The sequence below is a fragment of the Phyllostomus discolor genome, chromosome 4 (genome assembly GCF_004126475.2).
Source record: "Phyllostomus discolor isolate MPI-MPIP mPhyDis1 chromosome 4, mPhyDis1.pri.v3, whole genome shotgun sequence".
Taxonomy (NCBI): Eukaryota; Metazoa; Chordata; class Mammalia; order Chiroptera; family Phyllostomidae; genus Phyllostomus; species Phyllostomus discolor.
The window spans coordinates 161,179,106-161,198,645 of NC_040906.2; the positions used below are offsets into that span (position 1 = coordinate 161,179,106).

The 19,540-nt window shown below is 33.6% G+C and overlaps 1 protein-coding gene across 4 annotated transcripts in view; it reads left to right on the plus strand.

Annotated features, from left to right (window-relative positions):
• The window catches only part of GRIK2 (glutamate ionotropic receptor kainate type subunit 2), a 591,009-nt gene that overhangs the window by 496,252 nt on the left and 75,217 nt on the right, over positions 1-19,540 (plus strand). For 3 of the 4 annotated variants that reach the window (XM_028510071.2, XM_028510069.2, XM_036024519.1), the window contains one exon: positions 599-816. In XM_028510071.2, the coding sequence (XP_028365872.1) occupies positions 599-816 (218 nt within the window). Of the gene's footprint in view, positions 1-598; positions 817-19,540 lie in introns of those variants that run through there. The other variant, XM_036024520.1, reaches the window with a different exon arrangement.

Consider the following 19,540-nt stretch of genomic DNA (forward strand, 5'->3'; position numbering starts at 1 on the left):
GCATTGAGGCTAATTATAGTGATGGGAGACATTTGTTTACATATAGGAATGATTTACTACCTTATTTTAAATTAGAAACAGGACTAACACCCCCATCTCAAGAATGTAAGTATTGAATTATTCTATACATAGTTTTTAAAATGGCAGGACAGACAAAATTTTGGAGCTTCTGCCCATAGAAATGAGACTTTTACATGAAGCTTGTTATGAAATGGATCTTAACATATTAAATTATTTCTCCTAAACCTACATGACTAACAAGAATGTGAAACACCGTACATAATGGTTTTATATAATAGAGAGATTTTTTTCTCTTCTGCTATTTTAATAAAGGTTATTCACTTAGTATTTAATTGTTACACTTCTCAGGAAGGACGTAAGTCTCCTGTCACTATATTTAATTAAACACAAGTGTCTTAAGAGACTGCCTACTAACTGCACTCCCAATGGTTGTTGCTTGCTTACTAAAGCAATATGTAGATCAATGGTTAAAGCTTTTATTACACAGTGATTCCATTCTGCCACTGTGACCAAAAGTACCTGACTGCTGATCAAATTCTCTGTATTCGTTTCACCTTTTCCCCCAAATCTCTGTTAGGTTCTGAGCTCATGCCCAAAGCGCTCTCCACCAGGATAGTGGGAGGCATTTGGTGGTTTTTCACACTTATCATCATTTCTTCGTATACTGCTAACTTAGCCGCCTTTCTGACAGTGGAGCGGATGGAATCCCCTATTGACTCTGCAGATGATTTAGCTAAACAAACCAAGATAGAGTATGGCGCGGTGGAGGATGGCGCAACCATGACCTTTTTCAAGGTAAGTCCTGCTGGTTATCTAAACTTAATGCATTAAGATGATAGCGTGCAAACAAACACTCTCTCTCTAGTAATGAGTGTAAGAGCATAGCAAGCAACACTTGTTATTTATCCGGAGCAATCAATAGCATATTCCTTAGGGGTGGAGAGGCATATACAACATAATACATGACCATCAAAGCAAAACATTTCAATATTGCAAATGGCAAAGAGATTTTGCTTCACAAGTATTCTATTTTTGGTTGGAAGAAAATATGGCCAAAAGTAATGTTTTCCTACAAAAGATTTTATCTTTGAATGAAAAACAAATAATGTAATATTTTTATTGAAGAATAATAACAAATCATATGATTTCACTCTGATGAAAAAACTGAACAAGCAAAATAGAGAGATTCATAGATAGAACAGGATGAAAGTTATGGAGAAGTTAGTGGGTGGAGGGATAGAGCAAAAAGGAAAAAAGAAAATGGACATGGACAATGGTGTGGTGATTGCAGGAGGGAGGGGATATAAGGTATAAGAGGACTAAATGGTAATGGAAAAAATACTATAATAAAAAAGGGAAACTGATAATCAGGCTTGGTTATTCTAGAGAATGGAATGATTTCATGTAAAAATATTTCCATATATTTTCTCTGTGAAAATGAGACAAGGTGTACTCATTCAGAAGCCTACAGAAAAAGAAGGAAAATAATGGCTGGAAGAAAGAAGCACAAACACTTCCTGTTATCTACATTCATCCATTTAATATTCTGAATGACACAAACCCTGAAGATGGGCTACCCCATTGAACTTACAATGGTTTCCAGAGGAACAGCCATGTGGAACATTGATTTTCTTTATTTTTAGAGATTTTATTTATGTATATTTATTTTTAGAAAGAGGGAAAAGGAAGAAAAAAAGAGAGGGAGAGCAACATCAATATGTGAGAAACATTGATCTGTTGCCTCTTGCATGCACCCCAACCAGGTACAGCCCCTGTAACCCAGGCATGTGCCCCTACCCAGAATTGAACTAGCTACCCTTTTCTTTTGCTGGCCCCAATGGAGCCACAACGGTAAGGGGCAGGTGGAACATTAAATATCAAGGCATATAGAATGCCTTGCTTTCCTATTTATTATTATTCTCCTTATGTTAACTGATCTCATTGGACCAGAGTAGACCAAATTTAACTCTAGGGAGTCAGTATTGTTTCATAATTACTTTTATACTTTACTAAGTATTTTTAAATGCTTTGTAAGTTAGGCAACTTAAACATCAGTGTTTTCCTTCACTGTTCACATGAATGCAATTGGAAGTTCAAATAAAATATGCAGTAGAAGTGGGTTTTTTAAAATAATTGGCTCAAGCTGTAAAATAAGTAATTTCGTCAAAGATTCATCAAGTGCCTATTGAGTACCAGAAGTTTCACCACCTGTTGGTTATTCTATAGCAAATAAAATCTAGTTTTCACTTTTAAGACAGTTAGAGTTTAGATGGACACATGGAAGTCTAATTCAACATAGATCTGGGTTTTATGTGATAGAAAATAGCAGTTTGCCTAATTATATAATTTTCTTTGTCAAAGTTCTTTTTTTAAAATTTATTTATTTATTTTAGAGAGGGAAGGGAGGGAGATAGAGATAGAGAGAGAGAGAGAGAAACATCAATGTGCGGTTGCTGGGGGTTATGGCCTGCAACCCAGGCATGTACCCTGGCTGGGAATCGAACCTGGGACACTTTGGTTCCCAGCCCGTGCTCAATCCACTGAGCTACGCCAGCCAGGGCCCTCTTTGTCAAAGATCTTACAAAACTAAATTAGCTATGTTAAAAGTATTAAAAGACATCAAATATCCAAAGAATAAGATAAATTTGATTTAGTCAAATGTGTATAATTCTTAAAATTTAATTATTTCAAAGTTAATATGGCTAGGCTAATGCTTGGATGTGTATTCTGTATCTAATTAGAAAATAGTATTTAGTCAAATTTATTAAACAACTAAATATGGGTAAAGCATTATGATCAGTATGGTGCTATTTAATGACATTAACTGTAATTAATTAATTTTCTCAATCTAATATTTAGAATTAATAGAGATTGCTTTTCTCATAGTTTTTAAAAGAAAATCAACTGTTGAAAATACTAAATAAGCATTGTGAGTAAATAACATTGTAAAGAGTAAATATGCATTTAAATTACTACAGTAAAAAGGTCTTTTGAAGTCTGTAAAATGATGCAGGTGATATCATACCAAAGTGATTACCTCTACTTCACAACTATTTCAGAATTTTAATTTTATTTTTATTTTCCAAATATTTCCTTAAATATCTTAAGTATTAAAGCTCTTATATACCACAAGATTTTTCTAGAAATTAAAAAAAACTCTCCTTTTTCTCATCTTTAAAGCTTATTTTCTTTTTTGTCTTCTGAGTCTTTCCAGCATTCTCTTTTGCTTTGTTTTGCTTTGTTTTTGCTTTTGTTCCATTGCTCTCAGCAGTGTCATTTTTGCACACCTTCACTTTTCCTCGTCACCTATTTTTCTTCTTACCTTTTCGTCTCTTGTTGTTCTTTCTTACATACAAGGGCGCTCCTAGCACCCAGATAAAATGGACGTGAAACAACTTTATGTTTCCATCAGTGAAAGACTTTCTCTATGTAGAATTGAAGCTTTCTAGATTGTACATGAGTCATAATAGAAACAATGTGGTGATAATCACTAAATTCACAATTACTTTATGTTGATAATTTTATCACATGCTGAATTCTTACTTTGAAATTCGAATTTAAAAGGATACATTAAATGCCTATTTTCCTTTAGTTATTTTTAGTGTAGCCCTAAATAATACTAATTGCAACCTTATATTTTGGCTTGTTAAAATATGTACTTATAACTAATAGGTATACAATTTTAAAGAAGTCCTAGAAATTTGGAATTGAAGGAACTGCATGCTCATTTTGAAGCTCTACACTTGAACTAGGGACTATTGTGTATAGTCTGTTTACATTTGATATCCTTTCTTTTATTTCTTGATTAACAGCAATGCTTACAGACACTCTAGGAAACACCCTCAAGGTATTCATTTCCAAGGAATTTCCATTCTATTTTTTCTAATTTAATGAGTCCCTGCTGTTAATTGTTCTGGAATGCTCACTTCTAGAAAATTATTTTAAATATGTATAGTTTTGTTACTACAAGCAAGAAGATCTGGCTCAAGATACTTGTCCTTAAAGGGTTAAGTTCTCTGTGCTGCACAAACAGAGGCAGAGTTGACCATTCCACAATATTAAGTAATTCCTTTCCCAAAGAACATGGTGGAGTGTGTTCATTGATACTACATGTGTATTTTCTTCAAGAAGAGTTCTTTCCTCCTACATTCACACGCATTCTTCCTAGGGATAGATGTAAAGCCATGACTGGCAAAATAGCTCAAAATTTAGCAAAATGTGTTTCTTCAGTGTTATTTCATTTAAACAATAGCAAACTGTATGGCATCACCAATTTGTTCTTAATTATATTTAGGTAATAAATTAGCTGAGGGCCCAAGGATTTTATTGAAAAACACATGTGAAGCCTGTATACTCTTAGTAACCAATGCCACCCAATAAATTTAATAATATAAATAAAAATAAGTAAATAAATTTAAAACTACAATAAAGAGAATAAAAAGACAGGCCTTATAGTTGAGAGATGATATTCACATGACCTTCAAATGACAAGTTCATAATAAAATATATAATGAAATCTTTTTAATAAAATCAAAAATATAAACAACTGTGTTACAACCATTTGAAGCTGGACAGGTTCACAGTATTCAAGCAGAGGGAAGAACATTCATGGACCCGTGGGGATGCTTGACATGCCTTTACTCAAGTGTGGGCAATCCACACACACTGCAAGCTTAGTGTCCCCCTGCATGTCTCTGTGTGGCACACTGCATGTCATCTCTCCCTTGCATGGCACATGTCGTGGCACCCAGCGTGGAGTCCCTACCTGCTTCAATGCTAGAGGCAAACAAAGCTGGCTTCAAGCCAGAAAATTATGTAACACAGCATAATCCTGTGCATACGAGCCCACTTCGTGTTATGGGAACAGTTTATCAGACCCAGTCTCAAAGCTATGGGAACACTGCTTATCAGGCCCATTCAGGGTTATGAGATCACTGCTTCCCTTAGTTGTCCAGACTCCCTGGGTGAGGAAGCCAGACTGCCTCCATTTACCCTACAACAACACAATAGAAATTTGGACAAAAGATTTCACTATGATCCTGGGGGTGTGACTCATTTGATTGGAGCTTTGTCTCATGGACCAAAGGGCTGTAGGTTATCCTCAGTCAGGGCACATGCCTAAGTTGCGGGTTTGATCCCAGGTCCATCAGGGAGGCAATCAGTTGATGTTTCTCTCTCACATGATGTCCCCCCCTCCTCTCTATCTTCCTCTCTTTCTAAAAGCAATGAAAATAATGTCCTTGAGAGATGATCAAAATAAATAAATAACAAATAAATAAAAATTTTAAAAGATTTCATTATGCTTCATAGAATGAGGAAATGCAAATAAACTATAAACTTATGAAAATATGCTTAACTTCATAAGTAAGGAGGACATTAAAAATTAAAATTGAAATGAGATTATCATTACTCAGCAAACAGATCAGCACAAGTGAAATGGTCTTACTATACAATGTGCTAGCAAGGGTGCGAAATAGTTGAGACTTTGATATAACACTAATGAGGGTATAAATTGGTGCCACCACTTTGGAAAACAATCTGGTACTATCTAATAAAGTTGAAAATGTCTTAACATGAACAAAAAAGGAAATAAAAGAAAAACAAGTAAGGAGGAATCAAAACCTTCAAGGAGCTTAGGAAATGGGTACAATGTAATTAAAATCTCACCCCAAAGCTGAACACTATACAAAATGTTGTCATGCGAACAAGCACATTATTTTTACCCTGAAGTATAAAGATTAGGACAATGTGTACATATAGATTACATGCTCAAAAGTAACTCAGCTAGAGGCTGTTTTGGTCTCTATTGAGAATCTCTATGTTTACAAAGTGAGTCATATGGTTCACAAAATGAAGCTGAGTCACTTGTTTCTGTGTACCCATGACTCAGGTTTTCTGATTTCTACACATTTTCTCCTGGGCTTGGCCTAACTAAAAGGTCTGGCTTTTTATCCATGAATAAATATAATCTTCAAAAAAATATTGTAATAGAGGAGATACATGGTCTTTTTTTGTGGTTGTTAAAAAAATTCTACCACCTATTACAAGGACATTTTACTGATGTCAAATATCTAATGTAAATCACACAATACTTATGAAAACACAATTTACAATTTAGAATAGTTGTTAGGAATTAAAAAAAACCAAAACTATGAAATCAGAAAAACCTGAACTTAATTACAGGCTCCACCACTTATTAGCACTATTTAGATAAAATGCTTTTGTAAACCTCTGACTCCTCGTTCCTAAATAGTAATGACTAACAGGACTGTTCTTCCAATATTTTTTGTACATTGAATAAAAGTTCCTCATGATAAGCTAAGCATCTAGTAAAAGCTTATTATATGTTAGTAGAATACATGGTTAATTTAAAAAATTAGAATGATTTTAAACAATTAAGTAAATTATGTTTCTATGACCAATAATCAGATGATTTTAAAATACATTAAAAGAGATCACATCTTGTTTATCGAATTTAAACTGCTTCATTGTTATTGCTCTCACGGAAAGGGAATATTTTCATAAGTGAAATAAAAAATTGTGGAGCAATTTTTAGACTCTCTTTTCTAGACTCTGTATTTGGAAGTAGTATACAGTGCTCCCTTATCCATGGAGGGATGTTATAAGACCTCCAATGGATACCCAAAGCCTAAGATAGTACCAAACCCTATATATACTATGTTTTTACCTATGCATACATACTTATGACAATTTAATTTATAAATTCAGCAAAGTAATTGTTTAACAACAATAACTAATAGGGCTATGGAAACATTCTAACAATATACTCTAACAAAAGTTATATGAATGTGGTGTTACTTTCTCAAAATATTTTAATGTAGTGTACTTACCCTTCTTGTGATAATGTAAGATGCTACAATGTGTGTGATGAGGTCAGTGTGGTATTCAGAACTGCACACAATTTAATACTTATGGAACTGTATTTACCTGGTTTCTCTGTATCCGTATGACACCGGACAGCAAAGGTCAAGGACTGAATTACTACTATCATTCACACTTGGATCTCTAGTTCCTAACACAGATTCTGCATATGGTTTGGGCTACATTAGCTATCAATTGCCATGCAATGGTGCTTTAAAAGTACTAAAACCTGTTAGTGGCATCTAATATAAACCTTTATTTAGCTTACAGGTCAGTTGTTCTACTTCAAAAAGCTTGTTGGCACAGAGACTTTTTTATGTTTTCAACAGACTTTGTTTCTTTTACACCAGAGTCAGTGCTTTTGTCAATACCATTGCTGCTAAACTTTTATGGCCTTTAAATATATCTGAGTCCATTTATAATCTAAAACCCACACCCACCATTCTTTTCAAGAGGTGTCTCTCTATTGATTTAATCATTGCTATTTTGGGCTAGAAGGTCTTTATCCAGAAGAGGAAAATCTCCAAGGATCAGCCCTAACTTTTTCAGAGGTCATAACAAAGCACCTCAAGGCAACATGATTAATTTGATCTTTTAATTAAGGTCTGACATCATATTGGAACAATTTTGAGAACTTTCTTAGAACACTGAAGATGAGATATACTTTCATTACCCAACCATGCAATTCCTAACTCTGTGTCACCTCTAAATTATGTTTGCAAGCAGCCCATATCTTTTAAATTAATTTCTCCTCCTCTTCCTTCTTTGTTAGTATTCTTCTTATGTTAATATTCTCTTTCTTTTTACTATTTTATCCTATGTAGCTAAAAGTAACTGGCTAATACTAACTGTCATTTTGTCTGAACATTTTTGGTCAAACCTAAAAGCCTATTCATGTGTATTCATCTTCTAAATTATTAGAAGACACACTTTAAAAATGTTATTTGTCCATATATTCACAGATTCCAATTGACTTCATTGTCATCCGCTCTGTGACCCTAAATCAGTGTTACACATTTGTTTTCCTTATGGTAGCAACTCACCTCTTTTACCAGATTTTGTGCATTTATCCATTGGAACGATGAACATGATTGCATTAATTTTTGAACACCTGTGACAGAGGGTTTTAGGTAGAAAGTGTGATTACTTGCAAAATTTTTCTATTCTGTAGAGAGCTATAAATGTTTCTTCAAAATATAGAGTCAATTTATTTCTAAGTCTAGATTATAGTGTTGTGAATGCAAACAAGTGGATTAATCCATCTGATGGGAAAGCTTTATCTTTCGGTACCAAGCAACAAAAGAAGGTTTGGTTTGCTTTCTTTTCTTTTCCTGTGTGCTTAATCTCCCTCTTAAGGAGAACTCAAAATACATACTAAATGCCATCTCATTAATCTTCACAATAACCTCTGAGGAAGGTAGAGAGCAATTATCATTATGCTCATTTAACAGATGAAGAAACTTAACAATGGAGAGGTTAAGTGACTTATTAATTATGAAAGCTATAACCAAGGGACTCATAGTATCAACAACAAAAGTAATAGCCAAAGATATAATGGCATAACTGTCCCTGCTCAGAAGGACTAAGTGCATTAGCCACTTGGAATCACCCACATGACCTCAAATGTTTGCTCATATTAAATTTCTAAAACATTTGCCTTAAGCCATTAGGGCACATGCAGCTATAACATGTACTTTATAGTCTGCTACTTATTCTGTGCTTGTAGGTTCAGTGGTCTTCTGAAATTAAATTATGCTGCAGTGGCAGTGTAGGTTTTTAAGCCTGAATGGCTTGTGTGGCATGCTTGTAATGATTTTTGAAAGCTTGAGTGATTTTTGCTTTTTAAATGCCAAAAGAACATAAGTAATTTTTGAGGTGATGGATAGAATGTAAAAACTTGGCCGTTTACTGCAAGTACTTAATAAATAAATTTAGAAACATACACTATTTACTAGATATTTCCCATATTTTTCTTAATTTCTGCAAAACATAATTTTTGTTTTTATGTAGAACAGTGTTGGTAATGTTAAGGTAATATATTTACTATGAAGAGATTTACACATGAGGAGGGTAAATTATCAATGGCATCTACAGTGTACTTTTAACCCTGTAAAGTATTTCTAAAATGAGTATGTTCCTCTTGCTGTATCAGTGGTAAAACATTTTGAAAGTTTCATTTTGCATATGTAAAAATTTGACTTAAAGTTGTTTTTGAAGATGGGAAAAATCATCTAAAATTACTTTTGAATTTATTTTATTTTTATTGAGAAATAAATAACATACAACATTGTGTAAATTTTAGGTGTATAACCTGTGATTTAATATATTTATATATTGCAATATGATCACCACCAGAGTATTAGCTAACACTTCTATCACAACATGTGATGATTACTTTTTTTTGTGGTGAGGACAATCAAGATTTAGTCTCAACAACTTTGAATTTTAAATTATAGTATTATTGACTATAATTAGTATGCTGTGCATCAGAACTCCAGAACCACTTCCTTGAATGCCTTTTATATTTTATATAACAAATTTCTAGTTAAGCATGGTCATCAAAAAAGAGGCTCAATAACTATTTGTTTGCACATGGACAGAAATCGGGTGTGCCCTTCATTGTGTACCATATTTATTGTAATATGACATGCATATTATAATATGTCATGCATATTATAATCGTTTTCACAACTACCTAGAAGGGATTCTTTGACAATGCAGTAATTAAAAATTCACAATGGTATTTCAGTAAGTACAGAGATTATTTATTTAATACTGTGTCACATGTGAGTTGCCCTGTTTATTTGGGTGTTACTAAATTGTCACAAGGCTTTACTTTCAGGTCATTTTTTTTTTTTTAAACTTGGAATTACTCTATGCTTAGTGATGACACCTTCTGTTTCTCCCCAGTAATTTTGGGAAAAGTCTCACATTTCTGCTTTGGGTTTTATATGGAGTATATTGCCTTTGTTCCTAGAAACCAATATAAAAATGAAATAACATGTGCATTATTATCATTCTAGTTTTGTAGCTGAAATGTTTGACTTGTTAATAGGTTGTACCTACCTATGCATGTATCATACACTCTAGACCACAGCCCAGCAATGTTAGTGATACTATTTTATCAGGATCCCCAGTTAAAGCACTCTTTGACTTATGCGGCCAGTCCTTTTTCTACCAAAGTCACAAGAGATGTAGCTGTACTGCAACTAGGAGGACTGGATAGCATGCATGTTGAGGGACATACAGTCTTGTCTATGACAGGCAATCACATCACTCTGATATTAAAGAGATAGTCTTAATTTTCATATCACTTTTCTTTTTCAAGGGATAGAGTCATTACTTGGTCCTGTCTGAGGTATCATTGGTAAGTCTTAAACATCTTTAAAATATCCATTTGTTTAAGCCAGCAGTCTCAACTTGTCTGCACAGTAGAGCATCAGAATCACTTGGGGAGCTTTGAGAGAAGAGTGAGGCCCCAAGCCCCTCTCTGGGCCACGTAGATCAGTGAGGTTCCACGCCTGCTTCTAGGCCAGGTGGATTCTTGAGGAAGGATCCTAAGTATCTGAATTTTTTTATTACCTCCTCTGGTAATTCTACTGTGTAGAAATAGTTAACTTAATTTGAACTTTGAACAATGCCTTCATTATTGGCATTAATAGTTGATAACTGATTGTATTAACTTTGCTCTTTTCATATTTGGGTGGGCATTTTTCTCTTCTGAAACACAGACTCCACAAAATACCAGACAGAAGCGTGAAATAATCTTCTGACCACACTCTTACTTCTTTTCAATTATTTACCGGAATTGTCTTTAAAGCCCTTTCAACAGAGATTTGCAGAGAGTAAAAATCAAATTATAGTTTCACTTCTGACACCATTCCTGGAAGCCCCCAGTAGGTATGCATGAGAATTGCCGTGTGTGTAGTAGGATGAAGGTTAGAGCTTTCTCCTTTCTCAGAGAAGTATCATGGGGTAAATCTTGACTTTTATTTGTCTGTCTGAGCAAGCTTTGAGAAATTATATGTTCTATGGGACTTGGGGAGGGAGCATATTTACCTTTTTTGTTTAAGACTTTATTGCATGTTCTTTTACTATGAGGAATAGGAGGGGAAATTATAGAAGAGACCTGCAAGGGGCCATATTAGAGCTGAAGGACTGGACATGTGATTTATGGGTTTACCTCATAGGAAGCAGATTCAAAAGAGAAGAAGTATTGGGCTGGCCAAAAAACCTGTATGTTTTTTCTGTAAAATAAAAGACATATTTTTCATTTTTACCAATAACTTTATTGATTTGGATATTTTGAGTATGTTGGCTATCTCCTGCATAGTATAACATTGATTGTTCTCAATTAATGTCTTAGTTTGATCACTGTCAACTGGTGTTCAAACAGTCTACCCAACCTTGGAGCATTAACCAGCAAAATCTCCAGCATCAAACTTTACAAACTACTTCTGACATGTTCGATCAATCACAGCACCTTCTCCATACACTGCACAGACCTTTTTTCGTGTTTCAGTTGTGTTTTAGTTTTCATAATATGGCAAAAATTTCACTTATTTTCTTCCTTCTTCAGTATTAAAATGACTACACAAAAATTCACCAATTTTGATGTTTTTTTAAAATGCATACTGATATGACAGCTGTCACAATACAATGTAAGAAAATTGTTTCCAATGAAGTTAAAGACACTAAGTGCTACAACAACCATCCTATTGAAAAAAAAAAAAAAAAACAAATGAACTCTTTGGCCAACCCAATACCTTACTCTATAGGTACATACTGGTAGGTTCTGAGCAACAACTAGAGATTTGGACTCATGTTGTTTTCTTGCCAGAGCTGATTGTACTATCCTATACTATTTAGTGAATTATCGTCATTCCTTTCCATGCTGTGGAAAAATGTAGCTGTATTAATTGATAGGCACAGATTATAAACATATAACTCGAACTGACATGTTCCTTTGTGTCACTGGAGGTTACCTCGGTATCCATACCCCCTTAGATCTAACTGAAACAAATGCTCCTCAAATACCATGTTGTGCTCTAACCTGGGTGATGGAAAACAGAATATTATTAGGCTTCCAAGCCAAACTCTGTTTCTGCTAATTTGCTTGCAAGTTACTAATTAGAAAAAACCGTATAGCTATTTAGAATAAATGGAAACTTTATTTTGATTTTTTTTGTTTTTTCATGCATTTAATTTATTTATTGGATAATTCATGGATAATTTACTTATTGTTTTAATTTTTCTATGTACTTAATTGAATGAAATGAAATTTAAGCTTTATGGTTGAACACCAATATATCTGATTAGTCAGTTTAGATTAATGATTAAAGCTATTATTAAAATTTCATTTATTCATGTTGATGTCTTAGTCATTTTCTATCAGACACTTTTTCTAGCAATCTAAAGGATATATCTCAGCAAAGATTTTTATTGCTATATCCTTTATCTACTTTTCCAAAAGTATTTTTTATTTATTAATGGCATTAAGCTATTGGTTGTGGGTAGTGGATTACTGTTAATATTAGGTTGAATGGGAATATTTTGTTTGATAAAATAAGTTGACATTTTAAAAAAGCGTTATAGGCTTATTAGTGTCTAATGTGGTTTTGATATTAATGTGTTATATTTGAGGTAAATATTTAAACCAATTTTTATTATGAATTTAATTAGCATGGGAAAGGTTATTTTTACCCAGGAAAGTTGTCTCCCTTCCCCATTCTCATCTAACACACAATTTCTTGTATGTGAGGCCTGATCCTATGTTTATAACAGAGGTTTGCAGAAGGCCTACAGAAACCCAAGACCATTTTACTATGTTCCCATTCCAAGAATGAAAACGGTGCCTGTGAGTAAAGCTGCTCTAGCAGACACTGGATTTTCATGCCAAGTTACAGCCATCAATGGTGAAATAGCAGATGTGAAGGCCGGTTGGCATCAGAGCACATGAGTCAAAGACTTTCCTATGGGAAAGAAAGTACTTCATTACACTCTGTCTATGCTATGAATATTGGTTCTATCAAGCTGTTGGAAAATTAGAAAATGATGGGTTTTATTACCCTCACTCTGCCAGAGTGAATTCAAAAGTTAAAAAGTAAGGGATAATCCTAGTTGGGGAATTATAAGAAGTGATTAGAGTCTCAATGCATTTAGACTTGGAAGGGCCAACGACTTTTGTCTTAGCTTCTCTAAAACATTTGTGGGACAAAAGTTTAATTCCTCTCTGATTGTGGCCTTTTCAGTATATACCAGTGAAGCTTTGAGGCCCTTTAATTGAAGAATAAGTTATGTGTAAAAATCTGAGAAATAAACCTTTTCATTGCCTTGGAAAGCCAGTGTGTGAGGCTGCTGTTATTCCCCAATACACCATGGTTCTCTCTCTCATTTGCCCTCTTTCCTCCATTCTGGGCAGGGATCATTCTTGCTATTTGTCACATCAGGATGGCAGCTTAAATACGGTGTTGCACCTCATCAATCTTGGGAGAGAAGTCCCCACAGGGAGTAAGAAAATTCGAAAGTCAGTTAATATAGTGATGTCGAGCTGGCATGTCAAGTTCTGGATAATGGATAATAGTTGTCACTGCAAGAGTTTATAGCCACTGGTTAGGCAACAATTTGAAGAGAATTGGAGAAGTACATATTTTTGGATACAAAGAAGTAGGCTGAGGTAAAAATTAGTAAAAATTGTTTTTTTTAAATGTAATATAAAAAGTATAATATATTTCTTAGATAAAAATAATTAAAATGAAAATTCCATTTCTTCTCTATAAATAACTGAATAAAAGCATCATTTAGTATTTCTAAAACAAATATACAAACAAACAAAAAACACAAACTCTGCTTTGCAAATTATGTGAGGAAATTATATTTATTGGTATCCTGGCTAAGAAAGATCTATTATTCATACTTACTGTTTTGTTTTGTGAGAAATACAGTTTTAGAATATCAAAAAAGACATTATTTTAATTTATCTAAATTGCCTATTAATTACAGGGGTATATGATGTGGCCTCCATCCAGTGGGGTCCGTGTGTTGTGGCTGTAATGAACAAATTCACACAGACTACAGAAGTCCTGTGGAGAAAAAGAGACAACATGGCTACTCTCTGAGTGAGAGAGGGCTGCAACTCTTTCTCGGACAGGCTTTTATTGCTTTTCTGGCATCGAGGATGGTCCTCATTTACTATGCACAGGTTTGCTGTAGGTGTTTACCTGTTACAAATAACAAAGGAGAGGATGTTGCTAATTACTTCAAAGAGAAAGGATATTTGCAAATGCAAGGGGAAAAGTGGTTGACCTGGTTACACTCCATGCTTGGGAGGTTTAACATAGATTTTAAGAAGTTACTTTAAAGATATGCAGTGAACTTTTGCTGCCTCAATTCAGGGTGAGGGAGTTTTAACAAAAAGCAAGCCTCAAAGCAGCCTAGGTACAATGCAAGCCTGATTCCCCACGGGAATAGGTTCTCTAAAGCCTAACCTAACACACGGATAGGTTCTCTATATGTATACACTGAAACTTCTGCTTAATCCAGAGTATCCTTGGGAATTAATGTTTTTGATCTTTCATGCTCTGTGATGTCTTTTTGGGGGGAAGCTATCCTTTTGTTGTAAATATAATTTATACTAATTAGTATCTTTGGTCAGCTGAATTTTCTTTGTTTATTTGTTTTTCTATCCTTTTCCAAAAGTCCAAATAACAGTAATATCACTTTGTTCTTTGTTCTTAAGAGTTGGTTTTAAACATATCATGGTAGTTAAGTTGGCTCTTTCATTATATCACAAAGCAAAATAAAGTTTGCTATTACTGCTCCTCCATCTTTGATCCTCAGATTTTTATTTAAGGCAGCACAGAAATGTTATGCCCCCTTAGAAGCTCATGTAAGGTCATGAGCTGTTCCACTAGTCAATGATCCACTTAGCACATCATCATGCATATTTAAAAATAGCAAACACAAATCATAAATCATCCCTAGTATTTTTAATATCCTTCCCTCTAATCTCACACACATTGGAAAAAGGACAAAATAAACTTTAGAGCTCATTCATAGGTATTGATAAATGAAAACTGAATATAATAAAGCCCTCAAAAATACTGCTTTAAAATATGACTACATTGAACGTTACTGCTAAATGTCTTAAAGGAATCAGATTCTGAAATTACTCTGATTCCTCATTTTGCTGTAACATTTGTGACTGTGGCAGTGCCTACAGTTGTTTAAGTGTCTGATGCATACTGACAAGCACTTTCATTGGCCTCCCATATTCAGAGTGATTCTTTAATTGTTTCATCAATACAGAGCGTTTCAGATGAGTGAATGTGTCCGTACGTGTATGCACGCATGCGTGATGAGTATGTTCTGTAAGATTAAGACACGCTGCCTTAATTGGAGTTAAATTATGGGTAATTAAATAATTTATTTTTCTTATAACTAGTCTCCATATTGTATCTCTTTTAGTGGAAGAATAAATAGTTCAGAAGTGGCAATAAGTAGTAATTTTATATTTCCTGACAGCATATGAGTGATGTTTTTATTGTTATTAGCCTATTGTATATAGCAATGCCTTAGTGGAGTTCAGTGAAAAGGACTGATTATCTCTAAAGGTAGGTGTTTCATTTATTAAATATTATAATTATAGCTGTTTAGAGGCTACATTATAAATTAGTTTGCTTTGTAGTAACCTTAACTGTTTTCAGAACACTATGAATTTATGCTTCATTTTAATTTTTTACAAAACAGTTAAATAAAGACCAAAGAATTGGAAAGCAGCATTAATAATGGATATAAAAGACTGTTGAGTCGATGCAATGCACTTTAACATAATGACTAAATGGAATGAAATCGTACATCTGACACTCACTAGGGATTTGTTTACCCCTTCTAGGCTTCTGTTTTATTAAAGGGAAAATGGAGTGTAAGTATATGTCTTCTAGATTGCTTACATAAAACTCTAAATATGTGTTAAACTTCCAGTATGTACCTGCAGTTATCCTGATTATAAAGAGCTTAATAACATAATTATTAAACTCTAATGATGAGACCATTTCCCTGATGTAGATGCTTATATTCTTGGAAATGCATTCAGTTTACTTATGGTTAATACCAAGATTCGACACTCAGTTATATTTTTTCTGTCTTAATAATTTGATCCTGATATTAGATTATTTTAAAATATTCTGGATTGTTCTCTTGTACTGCTTGAAAGCTAAAATGCATTATAAATCTAGTTCTATTCACACATTATGGATAGCCTTTTAATTAACAGTCTTTTTTATTAATGTGTGAGATTTGTTTTTACAAGCCATTCATGTTCAGAATGAATGCTTAAGTAGGAAAAAAACTCCCATTTTTAAGTTTCTTCCTGTCCATAAATATAAACATGATAATACAAGCAAGTTTATTTTTCTCTTAAGAAAGTAATGCACATGGCTCATGAGAACTACAGAAGTTTAGGAAAACAAAGGAAATATATCCCAACTCTAATCTACAAAGACAGTTCTTAATATCTTCTAACAATAACCACTTGCATTTTCTCTATAGATTATTTATATATTATGGCTTTTTCTTTTTTCATTGTTAAAAACTTTTAGATTTAATAAAGGTGCATAGATTCTTCTGTTTTCACTGAACACATAATAATGCACAAGAATATGCTTTAAAGAATGATTATCAGTAAAATAGGCTAATAAGAATGTTTTTATAATACTTTCAGATAAATATGTTTCTTGAGATAGATTCCAAAACAAATAGCCTTTTTCTAATTTCCAAACCCATTCCATCTTAACCATTGCAAAAATTAAAAGTATGTTTACATATAAACACACATGTAAGCAGAGAAATCACTTATAACTTAGATAACTAAGGGATTGGAATGCTCATTTTAATATATATTATATTATAATATCAGAAATTTAATGCTTTAAATATAAAATTTAAACTTTTTAACTTAAGCTTTAAAGAAAAACCAGTAGACATGGTACTGAATTTATCTGTTTAGGATCCCTAATATAATCTTGTCTTCAACTGAATGGAAAATAATGTAATACAAATATATAGGAATAGCCATGAGCCTTTTTCAGTTAAACTATAGTAATGTACATCTAGGAGAATGATCATATATAATACACATATATTTATCTGTTAGCTGCAATTCATCTAAACTTCCCATTTTTATGAATGAAGACCACTTACATGACTGTATTCTTCTCAGAAAGAGGCGCCAGTGAATGAATTTGAATTGGCATTTGGTGCCTCAGTTATACCAGGATGCCCAGAATATACCAGAAGCAAGGGATGGTATGTTAGTTCATATTCTTAAAGTGTTTTAAATTGATATTTTTATTATATCTTACTTTTCTTTCAACAGTAGGAGAAAACAACCCAGCCTGACTTCAGCAAACAGATAGAACTTACCAGGTGACTTAAGAATCCATATTGTCAGAATGAAGGAGGTGATAACCTAGATGGCCATGAGTAAGAAATGAGTGTGGTTAAAAGCAACTCTTTTTAGATCTACTGGGAATATTCTAATCCTTAGACAGATATTTAATAAAAGATTTCCCCAATTTAATGATAATTATGATGATGCTGAAAGTATTGATATTTGTGACATAGGCCCCCTTGAAATTCAGGGAAATCACTAGAGCCATTTATGTCTGTGGGGAAAAAAGTGATTAAGAAAACCAGCAAAATTCACATTGAAGAAGCCAAATAAACTAGCATTAGGAAAGAGTAACTCTTCTGAAGTCAGAAAGATGTCTGCATTTGAAGGTGTCTGAGAACTACTTTTGTGGAAACAAGTGGTGCAGACACCAGCCCACAGTGTCTGCATCATTATGGATAAAATGAGATATTCACAAAGATTACCAAGTCCTATGGAGGAAAAGGGACAGCATGGCTTTTCTCTCAAGGGGAGCAAAAGCTGAGGCCTTTGCCATGACAGGCCTTTATTATGTTTCTCTGCCCATTACTTGATGGTCCTCATTTACTATGCATAGGTTCACTTTAGGTGGTTACCTTTTACAGAATCACATCACAGAAGAGGGATATTTGCAAACAAAAAGGCAAAAGTGGTTGAGCTGGTTACACTTATCCTTGGAAAGTTTAACATGGATTTTAGGAAGTTGCTTTGCACTAAATATTCTCAATTCAGGGTGAGGGAGTTTTAGCAAAAGCAAGACTCATAGCAGCCTAGGTACATTGCAGGCCTGATTCCCCATAGGAGAACCTATCCATGGGTGTGGGTGGGTCCTGTGCATCTCCTAGTAGGAGCTGGGCCCATGCCATGCCATTTCCTACAAACAGGAATCCTGAGATCACTAAAGGGGCCTTTATTGCTACTGATGCAGTTTATGAGTCAGCTTCAGTTTGAAAGCTGTCTTTCTGGGGGCCCAGCCATTACAAGTCTCTGCTTCCATTTATTTCTACACTGATGCTGTGATATATGTAATACTTAGAGTAAAACTCATATGACTAGAAGAAAAAAGGTTAACTGTATTTTGAAAATAAAAATGGTAGATTTCTATAGCTACCATTCTTTCTATATCTTTTTTTTTACATTATCAGTAGAACATGCAATAGCTGTCCATGCTCACTCATCCTTATTCGTAGTTTGTTTTTTTCCAAATCTCAGGCTCAATGCATTGTCCTTGCTATATGTTGAAAAAAGGGTGCAGTGATTTACTGTCACTAACCCTGAGAGAAACACATCAGTATTTGCCTTTGCTGTTTCTTTGAATTTGGGACATTTTCAACAATGTCAGAATCAGTAGTTTGCTATCAAACTCTTCAAAGAAATTTTACTCTATTAGGCTAAAAAATAGAATTGGATCTTTGTGTCTGTATGGCTTTGAAAATATGCATGGTTGTTGCACATATGAAATGTGGCTAGTGCAATCAGCAACAAAACTAAATTTTATTTAATTTTCAATTATTTTAATTACATTTTAAATTAATTTTAATTAATGTCATTCAATTGATAAATTAAAACTGAATTAGTGAAAGATGTTTTCCCATTAAAAAATATTTTATTTTAAACTGTGTAATGTAAAATATTTTATTGTAGATCATGTTACCAGGGCCTGTGTTGTTTTCAGCATGCTGATATTCAGTCGCAGTGTTTTGATTCAGTTCAAGTGAGTTCTTCTGTGTACTGATGGAATACTGTGAAATGTTTATTTAAATATTTTGTACAGATGGCATGATTTATAATGATCACTGGGTAAGCTATAACTAGTAATAATTGAAGGAATATTATTTAAAATAAAATACAATTAAATTAAATACAATTTTGTTTCTAGTTTAAAAATTACATATGGGTAAACTTTCAAATTTAAAATGAAGGTATATGATTGAAGCAGAACTGAGTAGAAATGTAGAAACCAGTATTATCACCAGAATAGTAAGGAGTAAAAATCAAGATGAAAGTGTGTTACAGATGTCACCATAAACGGCAACTGCAATTTGCTGAAGCAAAGTAAAGTGGAAAAGCTGCTCGTTGTATGAAAATATTTTAACAATAAAGCAATCATTAATAAGAGATAGTCTCAGAAAATACTTAATGAATTGGATAAGTGGTTTCCTGTTAGCAGTAACAAATGAAATCAATAAAATTAGTTGCCTAAAATCA